At 36.7% G+C, this 27587-nt stretch overlaps 1 protein-coding gene across 1 annotated transcript in view; it reads right to left on the bottom strand.

The window, feature by feature from the left end:
• Positions 1 to 1191: 1191 nt before the first annotated feature.
• mettl4 (methyltransferase 4, N6-adenosine) overlaps positions 1192 to 27587 on the bottom strand; it is a 57219-nt gene continuing 30823 nt past the window's right edge. Inside the window, exon 8 of the mRNA XM_028803765.2 lies at positions 1192 to 2030. Coding sequence (XP_028659598.1) covers positions 1897 to 2030 — 134 coding nt within the window. The 3' untranslated portion in view covers positions 1192 to 1896. The remainder of the gene's footprint in view (positions 2031 to 27587) is intronic.

Below are 27587 nucleotides of genomic sequence, written 5' to 3'. Positions count from 1 at the left end.
ATGGAAAAGTCAATCAGATTATATTACATACAATGAAACAAATGTTGCAGTCTATTCAAATGCATGATAGGGAGATCCTGAAGGTATTTCAGACTCCATCCCACCAAAGATTTAACTTGTACAACAAAGAGGTTTAAATTAGCAGAGCGCTGTAAAAATGGAGCAGTGTTGAATCATTTTTGTGTCATAACAAAACTAAACTTTCAAGAAGTATGTTTGTTTTGTAAATATTCCAACAAGTACACTAAACAATTAGAAGTCAATTGCTCTGCCTACCATACTACTCACTGAGCATTTGACCACTGGCATTGCACCGATGCAGCTATCTTAAGTTCCTACTAGTTAAACATAGATGGGAAATCAATTCAGCCATGGATATAGACCCACATAAATTGTAGCAAATTCAACTAGTCTTTAGGGAAAATCTTACATGTCTACCTGATTCTTGTTAATTTATGGCAAATTGTTTTTTGTTTATTTTGAAATATTTCTATTCTTTAATAAGGATGGGCTCAAATCTTACTGTGACTGTTACTATCTCTGTTTAGTGATGCTGCCAAACACGCTGAAGATTTTTACAATGATAAAAATGCATGAATTTTTTTTGTATATATGCAGAACTACAGAAGTAAAACATAGGATATGTTTGGATATATGCTGACATGTTCATGTCGGCAGACAGTTATGAAGGAAAATCCTTAAATACTGTAGTTTAGAACCACACAGTGGGAGAATTTTTAATTATAGTCCAAGTGTTTGTCTTTTTTTTTAACAAAAACATTTTTCCAGAATCCAGCCACACTTAAGACATACTGTAGCTGAGGTAAACCTTAGTCAAAACATTATTTTTAATCAAGTTTTATTTTTGTGTTGGTAAAAATCATGCGTTTTTACATTAATAAATATGACTGTGTAAGCTACAGCTGATAACAACAGTACTACTAAATATCTATGAATCAACAAAACTTGCTTTTAATTAGGCTTTTCATAATTTTTGCCTTTCCATTAGAAAAGGCACAAAGAAATGTCAGAATAATTGTATCATTTACAATAGTTTTTAAATTATTTCAAGATAGATCAAAATATACAACTACACAGTATATACGTTAAGTAATAAGGAACTCATACTGAGAATGGCAATAGAAAAAAAATCTGCAGAACTGTAAAGTTTTTTTTTTTTTTTAAAAGAGATGTTGGTTTATATGTGCAGTTCTCACAAGGCATTATATTTTTAATATCATATAGCATAGTATACACTAATAACTATTTTTAATATCTGTAATTTTATTTAGTCAACTTTTTATTGCTACATAAGATTGCAAGCTTCGAAATAAATTGTTAACCATATATACAGTATATGTATCTATTAGGTGTTACACTGTATAATATTTCATTTCATTTCAGTTATTTCATTGTGACCCCTGGCAATATTCAACACAAGTCAAAGTGCATAAAAACATTTAATTTTCTAAAATCATTTAAATTTAAAGAATATTTATGAGTCACCATTTAATTTATAATAGGTTTAGCTGCATTTGCTGAGTTGTAAAAGTATTTCTTGTTAAATAATATCTACAGTAAAAAAAAAAAAATAAGAAAAATAAAAAAAAATTCCAAGCATGATAAATTAAGTAGAAACTTACATTAGATCCTTGTAAAAACAGAAATATATACAGTATAAAGAATGTATAAACAAAGCATTTTGAGGTAAAAGAAACAAACAAAAATACAAAGTCAATGCAACTTTCTTTTGCTGTACACAACTTCAATGAATAATGGAAACCAAACCTATTTGACGAATGTGTGATAAAATACAATACTGTATTTACATTTCAGAATTTTAGGCACAGAGGTTCAAAATATAATAATAATTTGTGGTACAATAAAGTAAAACTGCTATATCGTATTAAAATAGCTAATATGCTGGAATTTAAGAACTTCATTTCCCCAACTTGTCCAACCAGGCTGAAGGTTGCGTGCAAACAGCTCCAAGCACCTTGCATCTGGACTGATGTACTCTTTCAGGACCTCTGCACAGAGAATAAATACAAAATAAATACAAGCACAAAGAAGTGACATCAGTTCTTAATTATTTAAAAAGAACTATTTAAGTAGACGTTTTTTCAAAGATTTTTTCAGAAGATTCTAATATGTATTTTTAGAAATAAAAACAGAAAAACATTCCCCTTGAGAAATATGAACAATGATTACACATCCATGAACATTATTCTTATTTATACATGAAGGAACAAAATCCTTACCTCCTATACCTTATGTTTTTGTCTTTTCTAGATCTCTTTTATATTATTGAGTTTTCAAATAACTTTCAATTTATATCTATGTACAGATGGATGCCAACTGACAAAAAGTCAAAAAGGTTGAAAAAGTAAAATGAACGCCTTTACCATTTTTGTCATGTATTTGTATATATCCAATTACAATTTTGCTTATTAATGCCATGCTCTAAACTCACTGTTAGAGCGTGTGAGCTTATTCAGTGCTACAGGATCAACGCACATGTTGATCTTTTTTTTCTTTCAGTTATAGCGCCAGCATAAATCCACACCCGATCCGACGTTGTTCGTTTTCAAATAATATTGCATTAGTGCGATGATGTTTTCACATATATTGTCTCTTTCTTTCAGGTGTGTAATAGAAACCACAGCATAGAGAGAAGCATGTACATTGTAACAGGTACACATGTTGTAAATGTAGGAAAGACGATCCTTGTGTGTGTGTGAACAGTTAACATTTGAATCTGATGATTGCATATAGCGCTGACTATTCTATCCCCTGCATGTTCTGGAGTACAAAAGAAACAGCATACAGCAACATGTGGGGACTGGCAAGATCAGGGGAAAAAAACACGCAGTCACTGATTACAAACCGCAAGATGTTATACAAATGAATATGAATAATATGAATAATGTTGCATCCGTGCCACAAAGTTTTCCGAAATGTACTATACAGGTCATAAAACGAACAATTCCAAATATCACATATACCTACGTGTTTTTTTTTTTTGACATCATACACCATAAGGTGCACACTAATTCAGCATGAGCAGGAACACTCAATAAAACTGAATAAAAAAAAATCAAGTGATGGTGAGATACGAAGAAGGCAGATTCGGCAGCATTTGTGTGTCAGCTTTAATCCCTCCAGATGAGAGAATGTCCAGGTCCACTGTCTCAAAACACCACTCACATCTCCAGTTATTCCGTTTCAAATAAAAAATAACAGCATCAGATCCCTGGGTGGGGGGGTGGTAGTATGTATCGTGATAGTGATTTAGAGAGAATAAAAGTTAAAAAAACATTAACTTTTACAAGTCCTATAAATGTACACCGTGTGTTACAGATGCAAACCAAATGTATGTGTGTACTGTATAATATTAACAAAAAGAGCAGCTCACTACTGAAAACGGCAAAAATAGGAGTGAGTGGGGATCGAACCGGGGACTCTTGATTACAAGTCAGCAAATCTTACCGCTATGCCACTGAAGCTGTTATCTCTTCCTTGAACCTTTTGTGAAAGTGTTTACTTGATCTTTGGACTTCAGGCTTCATACATTATATAGTTTATGCCTACATTTTGTCATTTACTACTAAAATATGAAAAACATTTCTGTTTTAAAAATGTGTTTACACAGATTACTGTAGAAACGAACACATATGAAATGCGTGTGTTCCAAATAACGATCTATTATTTCCACTCAAAAACTCCAGCTGTTCAGTCACTCCCAGATAATCAAAAAAGGCATGAGCTGGGAAAACTTAGTGAACGTTCTGCGACGGTGGGGGATGGAATAGCCGGCTGCTTGCTGCTCGTCTTAATCAGCACATTTAGAAGACAAAAGACGCTGGCGGAGAGGTGAGAACGATTTTAAGGTGGGCCGGATCTACGAGTTTTTTCGTAGACTCTGGAAATTCTAGTGTTAAGTGTCTTCCGTGATCTTCACGTGAAGATCACGTCTCATCTCCCTAGTCTTTTTCTCCCAGGATTTTTTTTATAATAGAGAGACAAGTAAATGGCTTGATAAAAAATAACAGTTATACTCTTGCAAAACCAAGATGGAACACCTTGCATTTGGAATTAAATCTCTGAACTCTATGTATAAAAATTCACACTGATTACAATATTCAACAATTTAAGAGACATTTGATTAAGAAAGAAATTCAGAAATTAAGTATTTTATTTTCACATTATTGTGAATGAAAATGGGCTAAAATGTAATTACTTTTTTATGTGTTTGTCTACAGGATTAACCCCCACCCAAATTATTTACAAAACATGGATGAGCAATACAAAATGTTTAACACTGAAAGTGAAAATACTTATATTCAATACAGTGCTGCAGAGTAACAAATTGGTTAGTTCTGCTGCTTCATAGCTAGTTTATATGGACTTTACACAATATCCCAATTTTTCCATGTTTCCTACAGTTTGCTCACACATCTGAGCTGACCCTGAAATTAACTAAGCAAGACTGAAAATGGAAGAATATTTAACCCAGAATCAATACATAAGAAGTAAACTGCTTGCAATATTTATCTTTCCATTTTGATTAGATTGCTTTGAATAATACAGTAATACGGAGATGCTGGGTTAAGATAGACTGCCCTGGTGAATCTTTGTCAATTTTTTTCTATCTCATACTAGTGTCTCCATAAGTGTACCTTATGCCATACTGATTCAATTGCCATACACTGTGATTGCATTTGGTTTGGGAAGCAAGCTGTCAATGTGGATTATTTTCTAGAATAGCATTGCCATATTTGTGGGGTTATATACTTTGCCAGTTGCTATACTATCTATTGATTGATATTACTAATTGTTCATATAACACCCCCAAGTACATACCTGAATCACAACTGATAGATAGTGTTTCCAGAATGAAGAGCATTAGACATGTGTTGATTTTGGAAATAAGTTCTACATAGGTAATTATTTTTTATTTATTAATATACTGAACTATTTTGGTATAATGTTCCAATTTTTTAAAAATGTACAACACTACAGAGTATTGTAATTAGGAATATGAGTAAAAAAATGTTCAAACATTTAACCAATTACAGGAAACTAGACAGGAACATTAAAAAAACAAAAGCTGTATATAAGCCCCACCCCCTCCTACTATTATCCCAAATCACAGTCTACTTTATAAAGATAACAACATCTCAACATAGCCTCCTTGTAAAACTGCAGATCAAATCACATGTAACAACAAAGTGAGCTCTTACAGACATTGGTAAAATACATTTTGAAACCCCTCCTTGCTGGTCCTCCCCATTTTGTGTACTCCAAAGACACGATCAGATCAAAAGTTATTAATCCAGCAATTGCTCCCTCACTGGCAGTTGCACCTTTTGTAACACAGGCAATGAAGTAGCAGTGAGATTACATAGTCAAGCAGCAAGCAAAGGAAGTAGAGAGAAATTATGAAACTGAGACACTGGCGTGTGTAGTATGGATGTTCAAACTAAGAAAAAAAAGAACTTTCTCGGATTCAGAATACAGTATGGCAAGTACAATAAGAAATGTTTATCATCAATTATAACAGCTGTTGATGTCAGTGAGCACATACTGCTTTAACCATTTTAAGCCCTGATAGTGTTATATGCAGATGAGCTGCATATTCAACTTCCAGCCACATCCATACGCTGGTGCAGGGCGGTTTTTTTCTCTGAGTTCCTACTGGAGCATTAAATCTATTTTCAGTTGCTGTAATTTGACATTGATAAGTTCAGATTTCCATGTAAACGTGTACATGCTTCCGATTCTTTATATAAAATGATTACCAAATTTTCTGGATGTTAACATCCCTAACTGATATTGCAGGTTATATATGTATATAGATAGATAGATAGATAGATAGATAGATAGATAGATAGATAGATAGATAGATAGATAGATAGATAGTACCCCATTTCATTTGTGCATGATTTAAATAACTCTTAAAAAGCTGAAGGTGTGTAAGGCAAGGTGGTGTGGTCGATAGGGCTATTTCTTCAACATTTTAGGAGATTGTGTTTGAATTTTGGGCTGGTCACCGCAGTATGGAGCATGCATCAGTGCCTATAATTTCCTTGACAAATTCTTTGGTTAAATATAATTTATATAATTGTGTCCTCTCAACAGGAGAGGGACAGAAATCAAGTCATCTTAGATTTGTGCTTTGTGTTGTACTGTTTACTGTGCTACAGTGGTGTGAAAAACTATTTGCCCCCTTCCTGATTTCTTATTCTTTTGCATGTTTGTCACACAAAATGTTTCTGATCATCAAACACATTTAACCATTAGTCAAATATAACACAAGTAAACACAAAATGCAGTTTGTAAATGGTGGTTTTTATTATTTAGGGAGAAAAAAAAATCCAAACCTACATGGCCCTGTGTGAAAAAGTAATTGCCCCCTGAACCTAATAACTGGTTGGGCCACCCTTAGCAGCAATAACTGCAATCAAGCGTTTGCGATAACTTGCAATGAGTCTTTTACAGCGCTCTGGAGGAATTTTGGCCCACTCATCTTTGCAAAATTGTTGTAATTCAGCTTTATTTGAGGGTTTTCTAGCATGAACCGCCTTTTTAAGGTCATGCCATAGCATCTCAATTGGATTCAGGTCAGGACTTTCACTAGGCCACTCCAAAGTCTTCATTTTGTTTTTCTTCAGCCATTCAGAGGTGAATTTGCTGGTGTGTTTTGGGTCATTGTCCTGTTGCAGCACCCAAGATCGCTTCAGCTTGAGTTGACGAACAGATGGCCGGACATTCTCCTTCAGGATTTTTTGGTAGACAGTAGAATTCATGGTTCCATCTATCACAGCAAGCCTTCCAGGTCCTGAAGCAGCAAAACAACCCCAGACCATCACACTACTACCACCACCATATTTTACTGTTGGTATGATGTTCTTTTTCTGAAATGCTGTGTTCCTTTTACGCCAGATGTAACGGGACATTTGCCTTCCAAAAAGTTCAACTTTTGACTCATCAGTCCACAAGGTATTTTCCCAAAAGTCTTGGCAATCATTGAGATGTTTCTTAGCAAAATTGAGACGAGCCCTAATGTTCTTTTTGCTTAACAGTGGTTTGCGTCTTGGAAATCTGCCATGCAGGCCGTTTTTGCCCAGTCTCTTTCTTATGGTGGAGTCGTGAACACTGACCTTAATTGAGGCAAGTGAGGCCTGCAGTTCTTTAGACGTTGTCCTGGGGTCTTTTGTGACCTCTCGGATGAGTCGTCTCTGCGCTCTTGGGGTAATTTTGGTCGGCCGGCCACTCCTGGGAAGGTTCACCACTGTTCCATGTTTTTGCCATTTGTGGATAATGGCTCTGTGGTTCGCTGGAGTCCCAAAGCTTTAGAAATAGCTTTATAACCTTTACCAGACTGATAGATCTCAATTACTTCTGTTCTCATTTGTTCCTGAATTTCTTTGGATCTTGGCATGATGTCTAGCTTTTGAGGTGCTTTTGGTCTACTTCTCTGTGTCAGGCAGCTCCTATTTAAGTGATTTCTTGATTGAAACAGGTGTGGCAGTAATCAGGCCTGGGGGTGGCTATGGAAATTGAACTCAGGAGTGATACACCACAGTTAGGTTATTTTTTAAAAAGGGGGCAATTACTTTTTCACACAGGGCCATGTAGGTTTGGATTTTTTTTCTCCCTAAATAATAAAAACCATCATTTAAAAACTGCATTTTGTGTTTACTTGTGTTATATTTGACTAATGGTTAAATGTGTTTGATGATCAGAAACATTTTGTGTGACAAACACGCAAAAGAATACGAAATCAGGAAGGGGGCAAATAGTTTTTCACACCACTGTATGTCTGCATATTCATACATATATCCATGCTGTATAATTTTTGTGTTATAAATAAATTACTTTGTCTGTCACTGTGACCCATTCAACCGAACATAAAATGAACCATTTATTCATTCAATTTACCTCTTGCTATATAAATTGAAAACACAAGTTATGATTTAATTTTCAACATCTAAGCACAGTACTCCCAATGTGTGAGTAGTGCCATACTACTTAATTACTAGTTAAATATTCATCCATATGAACAGTTACTTTGTTTAGAACCAGAACTTCTAACAAATTATATTTATGGAATTTAAGAAGTTTTATAATTACTGAATAGCACCATTCTTCAGCGTGATTGCTGATAAAAACAGCCATTGATGCATCAAAAATCAATTCTATGAAAGTTCTACACAAATTAAATAAATGATTGCAGAAATTCGAGCATTTAATGCTTAATGATACACTGAAAGATAACGGAATCCTATATTCTAACTCTGTAGTGGGCAAACTGGAATACTCACTAACTGACCAAAAAAGTTTTCTTTAAACATTTGAAAAAGATACAGAACTCAAAGTAAAGCTGGTGTATAAACTGCCAACTCTGCCATAACCACCTTTGATTTCTGCAATGAAGAGAGTTTTTCACTCAGCAACATTGATTAATTTCTTCATTTCAAACTTTACGCATCAATTTAGAGTAGCCTGTATGATGAGAAAATCAAGAGTCTACCTTCAAGAAATAAATAAACAAATGTGAACTGTGTCATGTGTGGCATAACTGTCAAATTTGATTCATGCAGCTCTATAGGTGTCAATGATATCTGGCAAAAAAATGTAAGTGATGGAATGTTAAAAAAATTTTAACTTTCAAAAAACTATGACCTAGAACCATTCACTGTTTTGTACATAAAACATTAACACTTTACTTTATAAATACTTTTCTGTATAAATATAAATATATAAAATTAATAGTACACCTGTATTTTGATTTTTTTTAAATTTCAATACCTGAATAAAGTGTATGCAACAGAGTAGCAGTTTGGTTAACTGCCTCACAAATCTAGCAGCCTGGGGTTAAGATCTTGCACCCAGTTGCTGTCAATGACAGAAAAAAAAATAAAATACAATAACACAGGGGCTGAAACATTGTCTACATGAACTTCCAATAAAAGATAAATATGGACTAAATTTAAAAATAGGACAGTGGCATATAAGACATGTTTAATGATTTAAAATCTATAAAAATGTGTGGAAAAATAATTATACCTGTAAATATTTAATACATTGCCCTACCATACATCTCTTTCTCCAGGAAAAGGTCAAGACAGAAATGTTGCTTGAGAGAATTCCTTTTATATATCAATACAGTGCCGGATACCGTGTAGTAAGGAGCACAACTGTCAGCCCTCTGTGAAGAGCATTATGTTAACTCATTAACATTTAAAGGTATGTAGTCCGCCATGACCTTATTAACATTTCATGACAGCATGTTGCTTTCACCATATTAACATTTCAGGAGCAATAAATTATTATTCACTGACCAAATCAAGAATAACTATCAGAAAATTGTGAAAAAGTTATTAATACTTTTTAATGTGATCTGAAGTGGACACATAGTACTTGCAAAAATTACCATGTCACTTTAATATGGTCAGAACTGTACAAAAGGCCTAGAGATACATATTCCAAAATGGATTCAATTCATTTTTTTCCTCAGAATTCTGCACACAACACCCCATAATGACAACATGAAAACGTTTACTTGAGGTTTTTGCAAATTTATTAAAAATAAAAAAACTGAGAAATCACATGTACATAAGTATTCACAGCCTTTGCTCAATACTTTGTTGATGCACATTTGGCAGCAATTACAGCTTCAAGTCTTTTTGAATATGATGCCACAAGCTTGGCACACCTATCCTTGGCCAGTTTTGCCCATTCCTCTTTGCAGCACCTCTCAAGCTCCATCAGGTTGGATGGGAAGCGTCGGTGCACAGCCATTTTAAGATCTCTCCAGAGATGTTCAATCGGATTCAAGTCTGGGCTCTGGCTGGGCCACTCAAGGACATTCACAGAGTTGTCCTGAAGCCACTCCTTTGATATCTTGGCTGTGTGCTTAGGGTCGTTGTCCTGCTGAAAGATGACGTCTGAGGTCAAGAGCGCTCTGGAGCAGGTTTTCATCCAGGATGTCTCTGTACATTGCTGCAGTCATCTTTCCCTTTATCCTGACTAGTCTCCCAGTTCCTGCCGCTGAAAAACATCCCCACAGCATGATGCTGCCACCACCATGCTTCACTGTAGGTATGGTGCCAGGTTTCCTCCAAACGTGACGCCTGGCATTCACACCAAAGAGTTCAATCTTTGTCTCATCGGACCAGAGAATTTTCTTTCTCATGGTCTGAGAGACCTTCAGGTGCCTTTTGGCAAACTCCAGGCAGGCTGCCATGTGCCTTTTACTAAGGAGTGGCTTCCGTCTGGCCACTCTACCATACAGGCCTGATTGGTGGATTGCTGCAGAGATGGTTGTCCTTATGGAAGGTTCTCTTCTCTCCACAGAGGACTTCTGGAGCTCTGACAGAGTGACCATCAGGTTCATGGTCACCTCCCTGACTAAGGCCCTTCTCCCCCGATCGCTCAGTTTAGATGGCCGGCCAGCTCTAGGAAGAGTCCTGGTGGTTTTGAACTTCTTCCACTTACGGATGATGGAGGCCACTGTGCTCATTGGGACCTTCAAAGATGCAGAAATTATTCTGTAACCTTCCCCAGATTTGTGCCTCGACACAATCCTGTCTCGGAGGTCTACAGACAATTCCTTTGACTTCATGCTTGGTTTGTGCTCTGACATGAACTGTCAACTCTGGGACCTTATATAGACAGATGTGTGCCTTTCCAAATCATGTCCAGTCAACTGAATTTACCACAGGTGGACTCCAATTAAGCTGCAGAAATATCTCAAGGATGATCAGGGGAAACAGCATGCACCTGAGCTCAATTTCGAGCTTCACTGCAAAGGCTGTGAATACTTATGTACATGTGCTTTCTCGGGCGGCACGGTGGCGCAGTGGGTAGCGCTGCTGCCTCGCAGTTGGGAGACCTGGGGACCTGGGTTCGCTTCCCGGGTCCTCCTAGCGTGGAGTTTGCATGTTCTCCCCGTGTCTGCGTGGGTTTCCTCCGGGCGCTCCGGTTTCCTCCCACAGTCCAAAGACATGCAGGTTAGGTGGATTGGCGATTCTAAATTGGCCCTAGTGTGTGCTTGGTGTGTGGGTGTGTTTCTGTGTGTCCTGCGGTGGGTTGGCACCCTGCCCAGGATTGTTTCCTGCCTTGTGCCCTGTGTTGGCTGGGATTGGCTCCAGCAGACCCTCGTGACCCTGTGTTCGGATTCAGCGGGTTGGAAAATGGATGGATGGATGGATGTGCTTTCTCAGTTTTTTTATTTTTAATAAATTTGCAAAAACCTCAAGTAAACTTTATTCACATTGTCATTATGGGGTGTTGTGTGTAGAATTCTGAGGAAAAAAATGAATTGAATCCATTTTGGAATAAGGCTGTATCATAACAAAATGTGTTGCGCTGTGAATACTTTCCGGATGCACTGTACATAAGCTATACATGCTTGTAGCATTTTTAAACAGGAAATTATATAAAAAGCTTTTGATATAATGTGTAATTTACATATTTTGATAATATAAGATGCAATTAAAAAAACGTTTGATATAATTGGCTTGCAGGCTTGTTGAGGAAATTTCAAGTTCAGGTTGGTATTTTTTCAAATAAAACAGATTAAGAGCTATTTTAAACAAATAAATAGTAATAGCCAGAATACAAGTGACAGGACGCCAACACATAATGATAACGAATATGAAACAACATTTTAGTATGAAGAGGGTTTAACCTGCAATTTTATTTTTTCACCTCTCTGTGCCCTTTAGTTCTGCTCATGTGCCTGTCATTATTTTATCTGCTATACACTTTGCATTTTTCAAAAGGTCTAAAGCTAGGCGTACAAGAAAACAGACTGTATTGCAGAAAAGAAATCCACCATCCTCTAATGTAATACAATAGTTATTGCAAACATCAACAACAAAATATTTCTTGTATATTCATATTTAAACAAATATATCCATGTTAAAAATCTGAATTATAACTTCATAGCAACTCTAAAAATTGGATTAAAAGGATCCAGTAAGTGGAAAGTAATGCCAGAGTTCTTTATAATATATCATCTCACTACAGCAAAGGCATGGACAGCTCTTTGGACCTCATACTGAAAGTTCACAGTGACAGCTTCCAAATGCAAATTTACACACCTTTTACTTGCTTAATGAAATAATGTGGGAACTGTTCCCATCTGACTAAGGAACAGCTTGTCAGTCAAATGTCCAAATACATTTGAGGCCCAGAAAATAGGGGGACCATGTATAAAAATTTCTGTCATTCCTAAATGGCTCATAATGTATTTTAGTAAACCCCTGAAATTAAAGCTGACAATCTACACTTCAATCACATGATGACTGCTTAATTTCAAATCCATTTTGGTGGTGTACAAAGCCAAGATTATGAAAATTGTGTCATTGTCCAAATATTTATGGAACTGACTGTATGTATAGGAGTCAGGTGGAGAACTTTGTTTCTTGGTGCAAAGAGAATTGTTTGCATCTTAATATCAGCAAAAGCAATGAATTGTTTATTGACTTTCACTGCACCAAAGAGTCTCTATGTCCAGTCAAGGAGTGGAGGTAGAGGTGGTCCACTCCTACAAGTATCTGGGAGTATACATTAATGACAGGTTAAACTGGTCTCGGAACACAGAGGGACTATATAAGAAAGGGCAGAGCAAGCCCTTTTTCTTTAGGATACTGTGTTCCTTTCATGTGGGATTGATATCCTCCACATCTTCTATAACTCTGTGATGACCAGTGTGACTTTCTAAGTAGTGGTGTGCTGGGCTGGTAACATCACTTCAAGTGAGGCCAACTGAATCAACAGACTAATTAAAAGGGCAAGCTCAGTTATAGGACTCCCTGGAGGCAAATAGCAAAGGTGAGAGTTAAAACAAAACTGAGTGCCATTATGAACCATACCACACATCCTCTCTCTGACACACTAATATTGAGTAATATCCAACAAATTATTCAGCAGAAGTGTGATAAGAAATGCTACTGGGGCTCCTTTATACCAACAGCAGTTTTTGAATTCTTCTTGCTTTATAGTAATTCCTATCTATCTGGTATGTTTAATATTCACTGAATTGTGTCAGCAAGATCAGTTAGTAATTTAAATGCCACAAATATTCATGTACAGTACTTAAAAACCAGAAAGAGAGCAGCATTGAGAGTACTATGCTTAGAGATCAAGAAGAGTACTCATTTCCCTTTATGAAAACAAAAAATAGACAAATGCATATTGTATACACTGGGTGTCCCTAATAATGCATTGATTTCAAAGAATTATACCTAATAATTAAGCAATGAAGAACATTGATGTACATAGCTTAGTCTGAATTTGAGACCAATTCTTTTTTCAATAGATAGTGTTTCTTTCCATATTCTCTCAGTTATATATGGAGTCATAATACTAACAGTTCTCTTATGGTTAGGTAGACTATACATTTCAATGTATAACAGTCAATGCTTTATATGAGAAAAACAAATGTGCTATTTTGGTTTACTAGCTTGAATGCATACACAAGGATCTAATATCTATTAATCTCATTAGCATTATGTTTATCCCCGGAAAAATAAACCAATAATTTTACATTTTTTGACAAAAAAATGTTACTATGTGTAATAAAAACATGTAAATATTAAAACATCAACATAAATACAGCAGAAGAGGTATTTCTAGTGTCCACTGCTGTACTGATGCAGATTTAGTACATGTACTTTGTGTGACATGTTTTGAAACAGTCCCCAACGCACAGTCCGACATCACAATCGGGACAGCAGAGGTGTGTTTCTTTGTACACTTTTCTTATATTTTTTCTGTTGCTTGTAAATGAGAGGCTAGAATGTCAGTACCTGATCTGTATGATAGACATACCCATTGTGTTATTGTAGGCTATTTCAGCACAAGGCTTAGACACTTCCACATTTCCCATGAAACAAACATTGACAGTTGCTGCATTATAAACAGTGCTTAGGGGGCTAAATACTTTCTTGTCCTTCTACTTTTTCATGAGGTTCTCAATATTATATGCAAAGCTGAAAGCATTTTGTTTCTTATTTATTGCTTTTAAATCGTTACTGACAGACAGATAGATAAAAAGACTTCATAAGTCAATTATTATTAATTAAACCCCGCAATAAAATATACCTATGGATAATTTTCTGAAAAAGTAATATTGGTTATTACTACAGAACCTCTTTAATGAAGTATCATATACAGAACTCATAATTCGAATAAAAATATTCACTGTAATAACTATAGAACACTCAAGATTAAAAAAAATGGTCTATCTATAGCTAAAGTATTGTAACAGTTGCAAAGATATCTACAAGAATACTGGATCAATGCCCAAATTACTCAGGATTAAACGAGCTTCAATGAAAAAAATCAATACTAACTCTATTATGGATGATGGAAACCTTTAATCTGATCTGCAGAAAAGCAAAGTGTATATTTGAAATTTATTTACTGGAGAGCCTGACATAAATTATATTGTCAATCTAGAATAAAGATAATATTTACATGACATTTATATAATAGAGGCATATTGTTAATACTTAAGATTTCAAATAACATTTCAATCAGCAAATCAAGATGTAAATACTCTTTCCAACTCTCTTTAAAGTAACTGCAACATTACATCATTGTGTCATTCCTAACACCCTCTGAGTAGCCACGCTTAAACTATCTTATAATTCATTGTAAGTACCTTGTAGATAAAAGATCATTTGAGATTCACTTTTCAATGTGATTTTTTGAGATGAACACTTAAGCAAATATTTCTTTTTATATTCTCTTTATTTTAATCAAAAATATATGGACATTTTATCTTTCCCAATTTTCTAAAATGAAAGGATGGATGATTACAAATGTGCTCAAATATGTTAAAATTTTAAATAGCAAATAAGAATATTGGTAAAAACCATTCTTGAGAACAACTGTGAAAACCATACATCCTTAGTTTATTGGAAAGCTTCTCATTTGTGTGAGCTTGAGCAGTAAATTAGCATGGGCACTTACATACATACATACATACAAACTGAGGATACTACTGAAGCCCACTGAAGAAAATGAGTATGACCATGCACATTAAGGAAATTCCTTTCCAATCTGCAAGAAATTAGCATTTATGCTGACAGAAAAATGTTATTAGGGAAGACTGTTATCCCTTCAGAAGCATTCACAACAGAAATAGTGTCCATTGTCTCTCAATATCGATATTAAAATTTATGATTTCATGTTTTGACTTATTTTTCTAGCCTTTACATGCATACTCTTCTGACAATACAGCACAAACTGTTTCATTTGAAGAAATAACAAATTTCACTATAGATATTTGGCAAATAGTAATTAATAGGGATATGAAATTGAAGAAATTTAACTAAGAAACAGAAAAAGTATATATGATTTTCCTTCAGTTCAACTACTGAAGAAAGTCATAGTAATTAAAGATACTATACTGCCCATTTTCAATCATCAAAACACAACTTCCACGAAACTGTTACATATGAAATAGAAACGTTTTTTCAGCTTGTAAGGGATTAAACAATGCATTTGTAAGTAATATGTAATATGCAAATATTACTTTATGTCAATTATGTTAAATATAGAAAGAAAGGTTAAATCAAGTGTACTACCACATAAAAAGTACTAAGACATATCACTTTGTAATGCTGTTATTATCTATCATTATGCAGAAGATAAATTGTTAGACTAAAAATAATAGTCAAAAATATTTGTGTGTTATAGTATAAATTACAGTAGCATTAAAAAGATTGGGCACCCTTGATTAAAATATCTGTTACTGTGAATAGTCAGAAGAGAGGAACCGATCACCAAAAGGCATGAAGTTAAAAATGACACGTTTCTTTTCAGCATTTTAGGCAAGATTAGTGTATTGTTTTTGTTATGTACAATTGTACACTGAAAATAAGAAATGACCATGCAAACGTTTGGGCACCCAGAGATATATGAGGTCTCAGATAACATTTACCAAAGTCTCAGACCTTAATTAGCTTGTTAGGACTATGGCTTGTTCATAGTCATTGTTAGGAAACCCCAGGTGATGCAAATTGCAAAGCTGTATAAATTCTCTGACTCCTCAAACCTTATATCAACAATTAGCAGCCATGAGCTCCTCTAAGCAGCTGCTGAGCACTCTGAAAAATAAAATAATTGACTCTCACAAATCAGGAGAAGGCTACAAGAAGATAGCAAAGCATTTGCAGGTGGCGGTATCCTCAGTTTGTAATGATACTAAGAAATGGCAGTTAACAGGAATGGCAGAGGTCAAGCTGAGGTCTGGAAGACCAAGAAAACATTCTGAAAGAACTGCTTGTTGGACTACTAGAAATGCAGCTAAAAACCCCTATCTGATTGCAAAAGACCTTCAGGAAGATTTAACAGCGACACCTGAACAAATATGACATTCATGGTAGAGTTGACAAAGGAAAAGATCTCCTGCATCCTAGCCACAAAATGCAGCACCTGAAGTTTGCAAATTAACATCTAAACAAGCCTGATTCATTCTGGAAACAAGTCCAGTGGAGTGATGGAAGTCAAAATAGAACTTTTTGGCCATAATGTGCAAAGGTATGTTTGGAGAAAAAGCAGTGCCAAAAAAGAACACCTCTCCAACTATTAAGCATGGAGGTGGATCAATCATACTTTGGGCTTGTATTGCAGCCAGTAGCACAGGAAGCGTGATTGGTAGTGGGAAGAATGGATTCAAATAAACACCAGCAAATTCTGGAAGCTAACATTACACCATCTGTAAAAAAGTTGACCTCAAAATCTTACATAAATTTGCAAATGAAGCCTTTTGTTAACGTTGCAGCAATCCTTACAGAGCGTACTGGAGTTTTTGATGTTTTTGTTAATATACAGTGGTGTGAAAAACTATTTGCCCCCTTCCTGATTTCTTATTCTTTTGCATGTTTGTCACACAAAATGTTTCTGATCATCAAACACATTTAACCATGAGTCAAATATAACACAAGTAAACACAAAATGCAGTTTGTAAATGGTGGTTTTTATTATTTAGGGAGAAAAAAAATCCAAACCTACATGGCTCTGTGTGAAAAAGTAATTGCCCCCTGAACCTAATAACTGGTTGGGCCACCCTTAGCAGCAATAACTGCAATCAAGCGTTTGCGATAACTTGCAATGAGTCTTTTACAGCGCTCTGGAGGAATTTTGGCCCACTCATCTTTGCAAAATTGTTGTAATTCAGCTTTATTTGAGGGTTTTCTAGCATGAACCGCCTTTTTAAGGTCATGCCATAGCATCTCAATTGGATTCAGGTCAGGACTTTGACTAGGCCACTCCAAAGTCTTCATTTTGTTTTTCTTCAGCCATTCAGAGGTGGATTTGCTGGTGTGTTTTGGGTCATTGTCCTGTTGCAGCACCCAAGATCGCTTCAGCTTGAGTTGACGAACAGATGGCCGGACATTCTCCTTCAGGATTTTTTGGTAGACAGTAGAATTCATGGTTCCATCTATCACAGCAAGCCTTCCAGGTCCTGAAGCAGCAAAACAACCCCAGACCATCACACTACCAACACCATATTTTACTGTTGGTATGATGTTCTTTTTCTGAAATGCTGTGTTCCTTTTACGCCAGATGTAACGGGACATTTGCCTTCCAAAAAGTTCAACTTTTGTCTCATCAGTCCACAAGGTATTTTCCCAAAAGTCTTGGCAATCATTGAGATGTTTCTTAGCAAAATTGAGACAAGCCCTAATGTTCTTTTTGCTTAACAGTGGTTTGCGTCTTGGAAATCTGCCATGCAGGCCGTTTTTGCCCAGTCTCTTTCTTATGGTGGAGTCGTGAACACTGACCTTAATTGAGGCAAGTGAGGCCTGCAGTTCTTTAGACGTTGTCCTGGGGTCTTTTGTGACCTCTCGGATGAGTCGTCTCTGCGCTCTTGGGGTAATTTTGGTCGGCCGGCCACTCCTGGGAAGGTTCACCACTGTTCCATGTTTTTGCCATTTGTGGATAATGGCTCTTACTGTGGTTCGCTGGAGTCCCAAAGCTTTAGAAATGGCTTTATAACCTTTACCAGACTGATAGATCTCAATTACTGCTGTTCTCATTTGTTCCTGAATTTCTTTGGATCTTGGCATGATGTCTAGCTTTTGAGGTGCTTTTGGTCTACTTCTCTGTGTCAGGCAGCTCCTATTTAAGTGATTTCTTGATTGAAACAGGTGTGGCAGTAATCAGGCCTGGGGGTGGCTACGGAAATTGAACTCAGGTGTGATACACCACAGTTAGGTTATTTTTTAACAAGGGGGCAATTACTTTTTCACACAGGGCCATGTAGGTTTGGATTTTTTTTTCTCCCTAAATAATAAAAACCACCATTTACAAACTGCATTTTGTGTTTACTTGTGTTATATTTGACTAATGGTTAAATGTGTTTGATGATCAGAAACATTTTGTGTGACAAACATGCAAAAGAATAAGAAATCAGGAAGGGGGCAAATAGTTTTTCACACCACTGTATAAGTAATAGCAGTGGTGGACCGTGCATTTCACACTTAGGCCTTCAGTAGTGCTCCGTCTGAATCAACCCGCCCCTCAAAAACTAATTTATGGTTATAAAAACCATCTTAATATGCAGAAATACAGTATAAAGAGCCGTTGCATCGCAGATAGCCCTTGGGGCCTGAGTTGCCTCGAAAGCTTGCATATTGTAATCTTTTTAGTCAAGGGGCCTGAGTTGCCTCGAAAGCTTGCATATTGTAATCATTTTAGTTAGCCAATAAAAGGTGTTGTTTTGCTTGGCTTTTCTCTACATTCATAAAGGCTAACACAGTTCAACACCCTAGTACTACTAATATTATTTAGGAAAATCGCAACATTTTACTCACCAAAAATTCGGATTATTTGTAAACAAAATCCATCCTCCTCTATTTCCTCAAAAACAGTTCAATTACTCTGTCGTACAGATTATCCGTGCGCTTCAGTTCCATCACGAAGTCCCTTTCTATCACCATCGAAGCTAATGCTGACAGTCAAACCTGCCCTGTCGTATTTCTGGCATAAGTTTTAATTCACTTTAGGGCTGAAAATGTCCACTCGACCGAAGCAGTGGACATGGGAATGGTCACCGCCAAACATACCAATGTGTACAGCTGCCCCATGCTCTCATTCAGATTTTTCTGATGAAGGAAGTAAAGGAGATCAGTGGGAGATTTTCCTGCAAAATCATCCATGGCATACATTACAATCAGTTCTGTTTTTAGCCGAGACAGATCAAAATGTGCTCCGTGGCTCTGTGTTAAACTGGAGAAGGCTGCATGCGGGAAATTTTTCTTGTATTCCCAAAACTTCTGTGGGTCAAGGAGCGTGACAAACATCAGTTTTTCGTGGTCTTGAAATCTAGTCTGTGTCTGGTAAATAATATTATCCAGAATCCTGCCATGGAGTTGGCGTTAGTGCGAGCGAGGATCTTGCGCTTGACCTCTTCGTGCGCTCGGAGCGCCTGTGGTGCATTCAGTGGCCTCGTAGAGTTCCTCATATCGGCTTCTATCTCGCTCAACGGTGTCACAGAACTCCTTTATCCTAGCCAGACAAAACTGCACATCCAGTTTTTTGTCCTGTAGTATTGAAAAGAGCACGTCTGAATACTCAAAAATGCCATTGAATGTGTGAAGCAAAAAACAAAACTCAAAATCATCCAGACGTGCTTTAAATCCATCAGCACAGCGCACTGTGTCCTCATCATACTCATCATGATGCTCCAGAATGTGATGAAACAGTTCCTTTAGAGCATCTCTCTTCTCAAAGACAGTATTGACCACTCTGGATGTGTACTGCCACCGTGTTGGTGCCACACGAGGGTGATGCCGCTGGCAAATTTCGTCCAGTAGTTGCACGCACCGAGCCGATTTAGAAAAAAATGCAGCAAGGCCATTGAGGTGGCCGAAAAAGATCTTGCATTCTTTAAGCTTTGAGGCCCCTTGAGTCAGTACTAAATTGAGCCAATGTGCATAGCAGTGTATGAATAAAGCCAAAGGTGCTCTCTCTTTAACTTTAGCCTGCACCCCATTTAATCCAGAAGACATGACCGCTGCGCCGTCAAAACACTGTGCCATAACTTTACCCAGACATTCATTTTCCAACAAAAATTCTGATGATAAGACCTGCAATGTCATTGGCTCGCTTCCCACTGGTAACATCTTCAAATCTGACAAATCGCTCCTTGACACCTGTGCCCATTACGTAACACAGGACCAGTGCGTCTGTCGTCTCATCCACCATAATAGAGACGAACGGTGCTTTTTTAACGTCACTTCTCATCTCTTCTCCCATCACTTCAGCAATAGCAGTGATCAGGTCATTTTGTATTTTACCCAATGTCCCACTAAACACTTTATTGGTGGACAGGTGGTAATGTAAATCCGTGTTGCTCTCAGCAATGAGAGAAAGAAGCTCCACATAGCGCGGGATCCAATAACAGAGGGAACTTTCATCGTGTCCCCGAAATGAAAGTTCCTGTTTGCCCAAAAAAATGACACAGTCTATCAGTCATTTTAAGATTTCTCTGTTTTTCTTCACCTTTTCGTTGTGGAGCTCCGTTTCCCTGTGCACTTGCTCGTTCAGCTGTAGATCCACTCTGGTTTCCCCAAAAGTTTTGGAAAGCACCGTTGCTTGTAAGTGTCCGGCAGTGCTTTGATGTCTCGTTGCTGCCTTGGTTAGGCAAGTCAAATTTACAAACCCAGTGTGGCTCCAAACACCATGTCGACCAGTGGCAAATAACAAACACTCCCAGCAATACAATTTGCAGTGTTCCTCGGACCCTGTGAGCCAGGGGTACCGCTCGTAGTTGGTAACCTGAAAGTGGCGGACAAATCCTCCTCCTGGTTGTGACAGGCTAGCTAGCTTCGGAGTTCTTAACATTCTTAACAATGTCCAGCTTTTCTTGAAAAGTCTGTCTTGAAAATGGCCTTGAAAGTAAATCTGCCACCAAATCTATTTCTTCTCCTCCTTCAGCCATGGGGTGACGAAATAGCTATCACACCATCCTATCCAATCAATGGGTCTGAATACGGTGACGTTGCCGTACACCTGCTAGAGGGCCCTAGTGAAACCAACTCAAAATCTGATTGGTTGAAGCAACAGTTTAATCAACATTTATTTTGTGTTAGAGGGTATGCAGAACGGATTGTGAAGGCCTCCCGGGCAGACTTCTTTGACTTTGACCCTGCCTGGCAACAAATGATGGCTGAAATGTGATTGGTTAAATGCTTTAATACAAAAATTCATGTCCGGAAGCAGCACAACCATCGGAAAAGCTATGAAAGGAAGTGGACAGAATATTTGGAATTACAGTATTTAATAAGTATTCATGGACAAAATATAATTAACGTCAGTTTGTGATTCAGATATTTTTTTAGGCCAGCAGAGAAGGCCTTGCAGGCCCTGATGGTCCGCCACTGAGTAATAGTAGTGTATATGTCAATTGTGCAACACAAAAATACATTAGCTGTCTATATTTCAAGATTTATATTTCTAGTACGGGGCAAGAAACCTTTCAAGAATGTTAACTTTGAACTATTATATATCTCTTGTTATCATCAAACCTAAATTCCACATCTCAAAATATAAGACCTTTAGACAGTGACTGACTGTATTGTCTAAACAAAACAAATATTTTTCGGTATTGCTCACCCACCAATCAATCCATTTATTGAATTTGATTAATCTAGTTTTAGGTCTTGGTACCAATTAGAAACTAACAATGCATGAAGCACAGTTCATCAAAGGCTAAACACCACACAGACTAACATTGCACCAATTAACCTAAAACATGCACATTTGAAATGAGAAAAAAACTGGAGTATTCAGAAGAAATCCAGTACTACTTATAGCTTCCCAAATGCAATACAGTGAATTCATTGGTTTCAGTTAACAAATAGACTGAATTTGTGGGTTCTGCATTGGATAGTAAAACAACAGTATTCGGTGGCTTGTTGTAGTGGCAGTTTGTCATTTATAATTTGTATTATGAAAATCAGTATTCAGTTGTGCAAAACATTGCTGCCACATAGCTGTATTAAACTAAAAATAAACATTAACCTAGGATGACAAGGCTTGTTATTTTGAGAAGTACAGTTCCAAAACCTCTTTTTAAAATGCTGGCCTCACTCAACTTGGATTCCTTACAGGTTAATAACTTGGTCAATCTGAATACGTCTTTAAGAGCACAACATTAAAACTGAGTCCATTCTATCCTACTAAAGTACAAGTACTGCTCAAGAGTAATTACTATTGTTAATACTCAGCATGACCTGAATAAAACTATGAAAATGTTTTACTGTAGTCAAACAACATTACCATTTATAACACAGACAATGAAGAGCTTGTGCTCTATTCTAAGAAAACAAGAGATGATTTCAAACAAACTAAAAAACTATAAATTTCTGCTAAGTAGAATATCTTTGCATTTGCCAGAAAATACTTATCAACTGAGTAAGCATTAACTGACATGGCCTGTCTTTAAGTCTCTGAACTAAAAGAATGAACACATTGTTGTTTATTGTGGTGTGTTTAATATCAAAAAAGTTGTTGCTGAATAAAATCAGTTACTCCCTGCTGCTGTAAAAGCTTTAAAAGGTTTTCCTTCATGATGTCTAAATAACTTAGACTTAGTTGTTATAGGATATTTCTAACACTGAACCATGGAACACTGATGGAAACTATTCTAAATCTGTATGATTTTAAGTTAAGAGTTATACAGACTGATGCACATATAGACAGAAAAGGTGCCTTTATAAATAAAGTATGAGCCAGAGAAAGATATACATGTACTAGGTAACACATTTTTAATAGCCTAAAGTAAATCAAGACAGATTTACTTTAAATGAACATTAGAACAAGATATGCATTAAAAGATCTAAAAACAGAACACTGTTCCTCACACCAACTGAAAATACAGGAAAAAGTACGCAAAAACAGGTGAAGTTTTGCAGACAGTGATTTTATCTAATGTTATATAAACAGACAAATATACATTGCCCACTACAACTGAAAGATCAATATATTATCACATACTGTATCTGGTTCTACTTAAGATAGATATGCTAACTTCAGACTGAGGTACTGTATATACTGTATATCACACTAAATAAGCCAATTAGTCTCCTAATTCACTGTGGTTTAGCATGGAGTCATTTGAAAATTTGGACACCATAATTGAATCCTGCTGTTGTGCAACGATTTCCAACAAAAGTATAATAAAATGCAAAATGCCTGTAAAAATCATTAACAATAGAATACACATGAATGCTAACAGCTGAATAACCAAAACACTATAACAAAGGGTGTTTTGATTGTGTAGTTGCATTGCCTTATGAGGCTAAGAATTGTACCGTGAGGACAATCATGCTATGTGAAAATAATTCAATTTTCACAATTCAAAAAGTGTTTTTTTTATTGACGAAGAGCTCAGGAAATTTAAAATAATGCATTTTAAATTAACTTTACAAACTACTGAATAGGCGGCACGGTGGCGCCATGGTAGCGCAGCTGCCTCGCAGTTAGGAGACATGGGTTCGCTTCCCAGGTCCTCTCTGCGTGGAGTTTGCATGTTCTCCCCATGTCTGCGTGGGTTTTGTCCCACAGTCCAAAGACATGCAGGTTAGGTGCATTGTCGATTCTAAATTGTCCCTAGTGTGTGCTGTGTGTGTGTGTGTGCGCCCTGCAGTGGGCTGGCGCCCTGTCCGGGGTTTGTTTCCTGCCTTGCGCCCTGTGTTGGCTGGGATTGGCTCCAGCCGACCCCCATGACCCTGTAGTTAAGGTATAGCGGGTTGGATAATTGATGGATGGAACTACTGAGCTTGCATCTGTTGTTTTGAAAATCTCAACAGGACTCTTCAATTAAAATTTGTATTTCTCCGAAATATGCAAAATGTGTACCAGTGCGATGTTGGAAACTAATCTAACTCTGCAATATAATACTTAAAATTTATATAAGTGTTAAAAATAAATAGTGGCATGGACTTTCATGAAGCTGAAAATTCTCCTTAAATCACTGATTATTAAAGTAACTCAACCTATAAAAATAACATTTCTTACTTTTCTTTTATAATGTTTTTTCAATTAAATTTGTCTATAATTAATGTATTTAATCAATGCAGTAAAAGCAAATATAAAATTATCGCTGCTGTGATTGTAGGCAAATCACAACTTTTTTAAATCATATACAGAGTCCTGGAAATTATAAAAGAAAGCAATGTTTAGTGTGTTCTTTACATTGTCATGCTGCACTCTACTGGCTATGTGCAATACTGCCATACTAGAATTACACACACACATTTCATTACAAGATTAAATAATTCATTAATTCTTTGGACAAAGGCAGGTATCCAAAGATAATTTTACTAAAAATGTTTTGACATCTTACGTATCTATTCCTTTCTTGTATACATTTTAAGTTTGGGATTTTTAATGCTATCATACCACAAAAGGTAAAGTATTCTGTGAAAAATTATTCCCTCCTTTTATCATTTTCTGCATCTTTTAAGTTTATTAGATTTTTATGTTCTTGTTTACAAACCACAGCTTGAAATCTGCAGTGAATTGGAAACTTTTCCAAAAGATATTTATCTAATAATTAATAATGGCCACCGGGGTAAACTACTAGTATATGACAGCACATTATGGCACTTCTTTTGGATGTTTTATTTAATTACTTCAGAAATTCATCCAATGTTCAATTTTTTTGTATTGTAAAAAAAAGCTTTACATAATTTGGGTACCACCTTTACCTGTAACAGCTAAAATTACTTTGAGACAGAATGTCGTCCATTTCCAATATGGTAAACTGTGTCATTCTTAGTAATATACTGCTCAAAAATGAAGGGAACACTTAATTATCACAGACTGACACCAAGTCATTTAAGCTTCAGGGATACCAATCTGTCCATTTAGGAAGCATAATCAATTGTGACAGACAATTGCTCTCTCCTTAACCTTCCTGACATTCTTCTGTAGTTTTGCATTTTGCTAGTGTCCTTGTCGCTACTGGTAGCATGAGCTGGTACCTGCAGCAGATTCAGGTTGCACAGGAGGTCCTCCTTCTCCAGGATGACACGTCCATACAAACCGTTGCAAGAAGGTTTGCTGGGTCTCCCAGCAAAGTCTCGAGAGCACAGAGGAGATACCAGGAGATGGGCTGTTACATGAGGAGAGTTGGAGGATGTGCAGGCCAGTCAATGGCATCAATGCCTTCGTCATCAAGGAAAGGCCTACATGCTCTGGCCACATGAGGTTGGGCATTGTCCTACACCAGGAAGAACCCAGGGTTCACTGCACCAGCAAAAGGTCCAACAATGGCTCTGAGGACTTCATCCCAGTACCTAAGAGAAGTCAGGGTACCGCTGCTTAGCACATGGGAGGTTTGTGTGACCCTCCAAAGATATACCTCCCCAGACTATCACCGACTATGCACCGAACTGGTCATGCTGGATGATGTTGTAGACTGCTGAACATTCACCATGGCATTTCCGAACTCTTTCACGTCTCAGTGTGAACCCGCTCTCATCTGTGAAGAGAACGGGGCATCAATGGTGGAGCTGCCAATTGTGGTATTCTCTGGTGAATGCCACTCGAGCTGCACAGCGATGGGCTGTGAGCACAGGTCCCACTAGAGGATGTTGGGCCCTCGTGCTACCCTCACGGAGTCTGTTTCTGAAAGTTTGGTTAGAAACATGTACACCAGTAGACAGCTGGAGGTAATTTTGTAGGGCTGAAGTAGTGCTCATCCTTTTCGTCCTCACACAGAGTAGCAGATTTCAGTCCTGCTGCTGGGTTGATGCTCTTCTATGGCCTTGTCCAGCTCTCCTTATGTAATGGCCTGTCTACTGGTATCGCCTCCATGTTCTTGAGATTGTGCTGATTAGACACAGTAAACCTTCATGTGAATATGGATACACACATATGGAAGTGTCATTGTGGAGGAACTGGAGTATGCAACCTGAATCGATACCGTTTCATGCTACCAGTACTGACAAGGACACTAGCAAACTAGAGAGCAATCAGTCAGGGAGAATAATTAAAGAGAAATTGTCTGTAGCCATTACCTGGTTCCCTTCATTTTTTTGAGCAGCGAATTTAAAATATGACAGTCATGAATTCATTGTTTTATATCTTGACATAAAATTTCTATTCAGCTTAAATCTAGAATTTGACATATCTCTCCAATACAATACACCTAAATCTTTTTATTTAATTATTGACTTCCTTACATGTTTGTGATTCCTTAAGCATTAGATGATGTACAGATAGATAGTTGAAAAAAATTGTCATCCATATCACCCAAGTTCTGAGCACTATAAGAGCATTTAACAAACAATACACTGCCACCACAACATCCAACAGTCACTATGATATGCTTAGTAGAGAATGTAGTTTTTATTTTCTCCCAGCAATGCAAAGACACAAAAATGTTCTACTTCTGACTCATCTGCGCATAAAAATTTTCTGTAAAATATATTCTGGAGCTTTTTAAAAACTGAGGCAAGTGTTAATAAATTTCTTAGTGGGAAATTGGTTCAGAGCTACTCAGCTTTGGTTACTGACACCTTCAGAAAGCTGAAGTCTTTTTTTAAAGACACACTAACCAAAAATAATATTTATTTTAAATTTGGTACTTGAAAAGTTTCTCATAACCACTCTGATTACTGCAAATGATCATATATTTTGATTTTCAGAAGTTTTAATCCATCCAAAAAGCATTTGGGTTGCTTCTTCACCCATCAAATCAATTCAAAAATTGTGACTAATATAACAAGTACACGGTGATCCAAAAAACATGTAAAAATGCAGAAGTACCAGTTAATTAATTAGGAATGAAAGTGAAGCAGTGTTTTTTGGCACTTTTTATCAGATTTCACTTACGGGTTCATTTTGCTTTTCTTACTGCTACTAAAAATAACATGCCAAGGGCCCACACAAAACAAAATAAATTTCAAGTAGTATCTAGTAGGAAAAATAGAAGGAAAAATGATAACTGTAAACATATTGTCATTATAAAAACAAGACCATAAAAGCTTTCAGGACCATATGTTTACACAACAAAGAAAGGACAGGAAGCTTCAAAGATTTGCAATGGCAAATTTATCTTTACAACTGATATCATATCCTAAATATTGAATTATAATAATGTGCAGCAGGAAAGGTTTATGACTGATTTACCATGATCCTAACAGGCATTTTGAGGGACTGCACAATCAGTTTCACCCATTTGACACAATGACTAAGAAGCCTCCTCTATTGAGCAATGGGTGTATTTTCAATTATAAATATACTTCTCTCATTACAATGACCCTGTACAGTATATCCATCATAAATGACCTAAACTGTGCAGTGTTATTCCAAAGTCAGACCTGTAGGTTACTAGCATGTTATGCTTTTTAAAGAACAATCACTGGAATCTTATGGTGCTAAATGATGATGTCTCACGCATCACAATGGTTCAGTAAGTGTTTGTGAAGTTTATACTTCTATGTACAGGTGTGTTTTTTTAACAGTTTTAAGCTGGCATATTATGAATAAGTATGGGGATGTGCTTCTGTGTGTGCCCTACAAAGGACATGTAGACCAATAAAGGC

This window comes from Erpetoichthys calabaricus, chromosome 6 (genome assembly GCF_900747795.2).
Source record: "Erpetoichthys calabaricus chromosome 6, fErpCal1.3, whole genome shotgun sequence".
Classification (NCBI taxonomy): Eukaryota; Metazoa; Chordata; class Cladistia; order Polypteriformes; family Polypteridae; genus Erpetoichthys; species Erpetoichthys calabaricus.
This window is presented reverse-complemented; position numbering and strand designations above follow the sequence as displayed.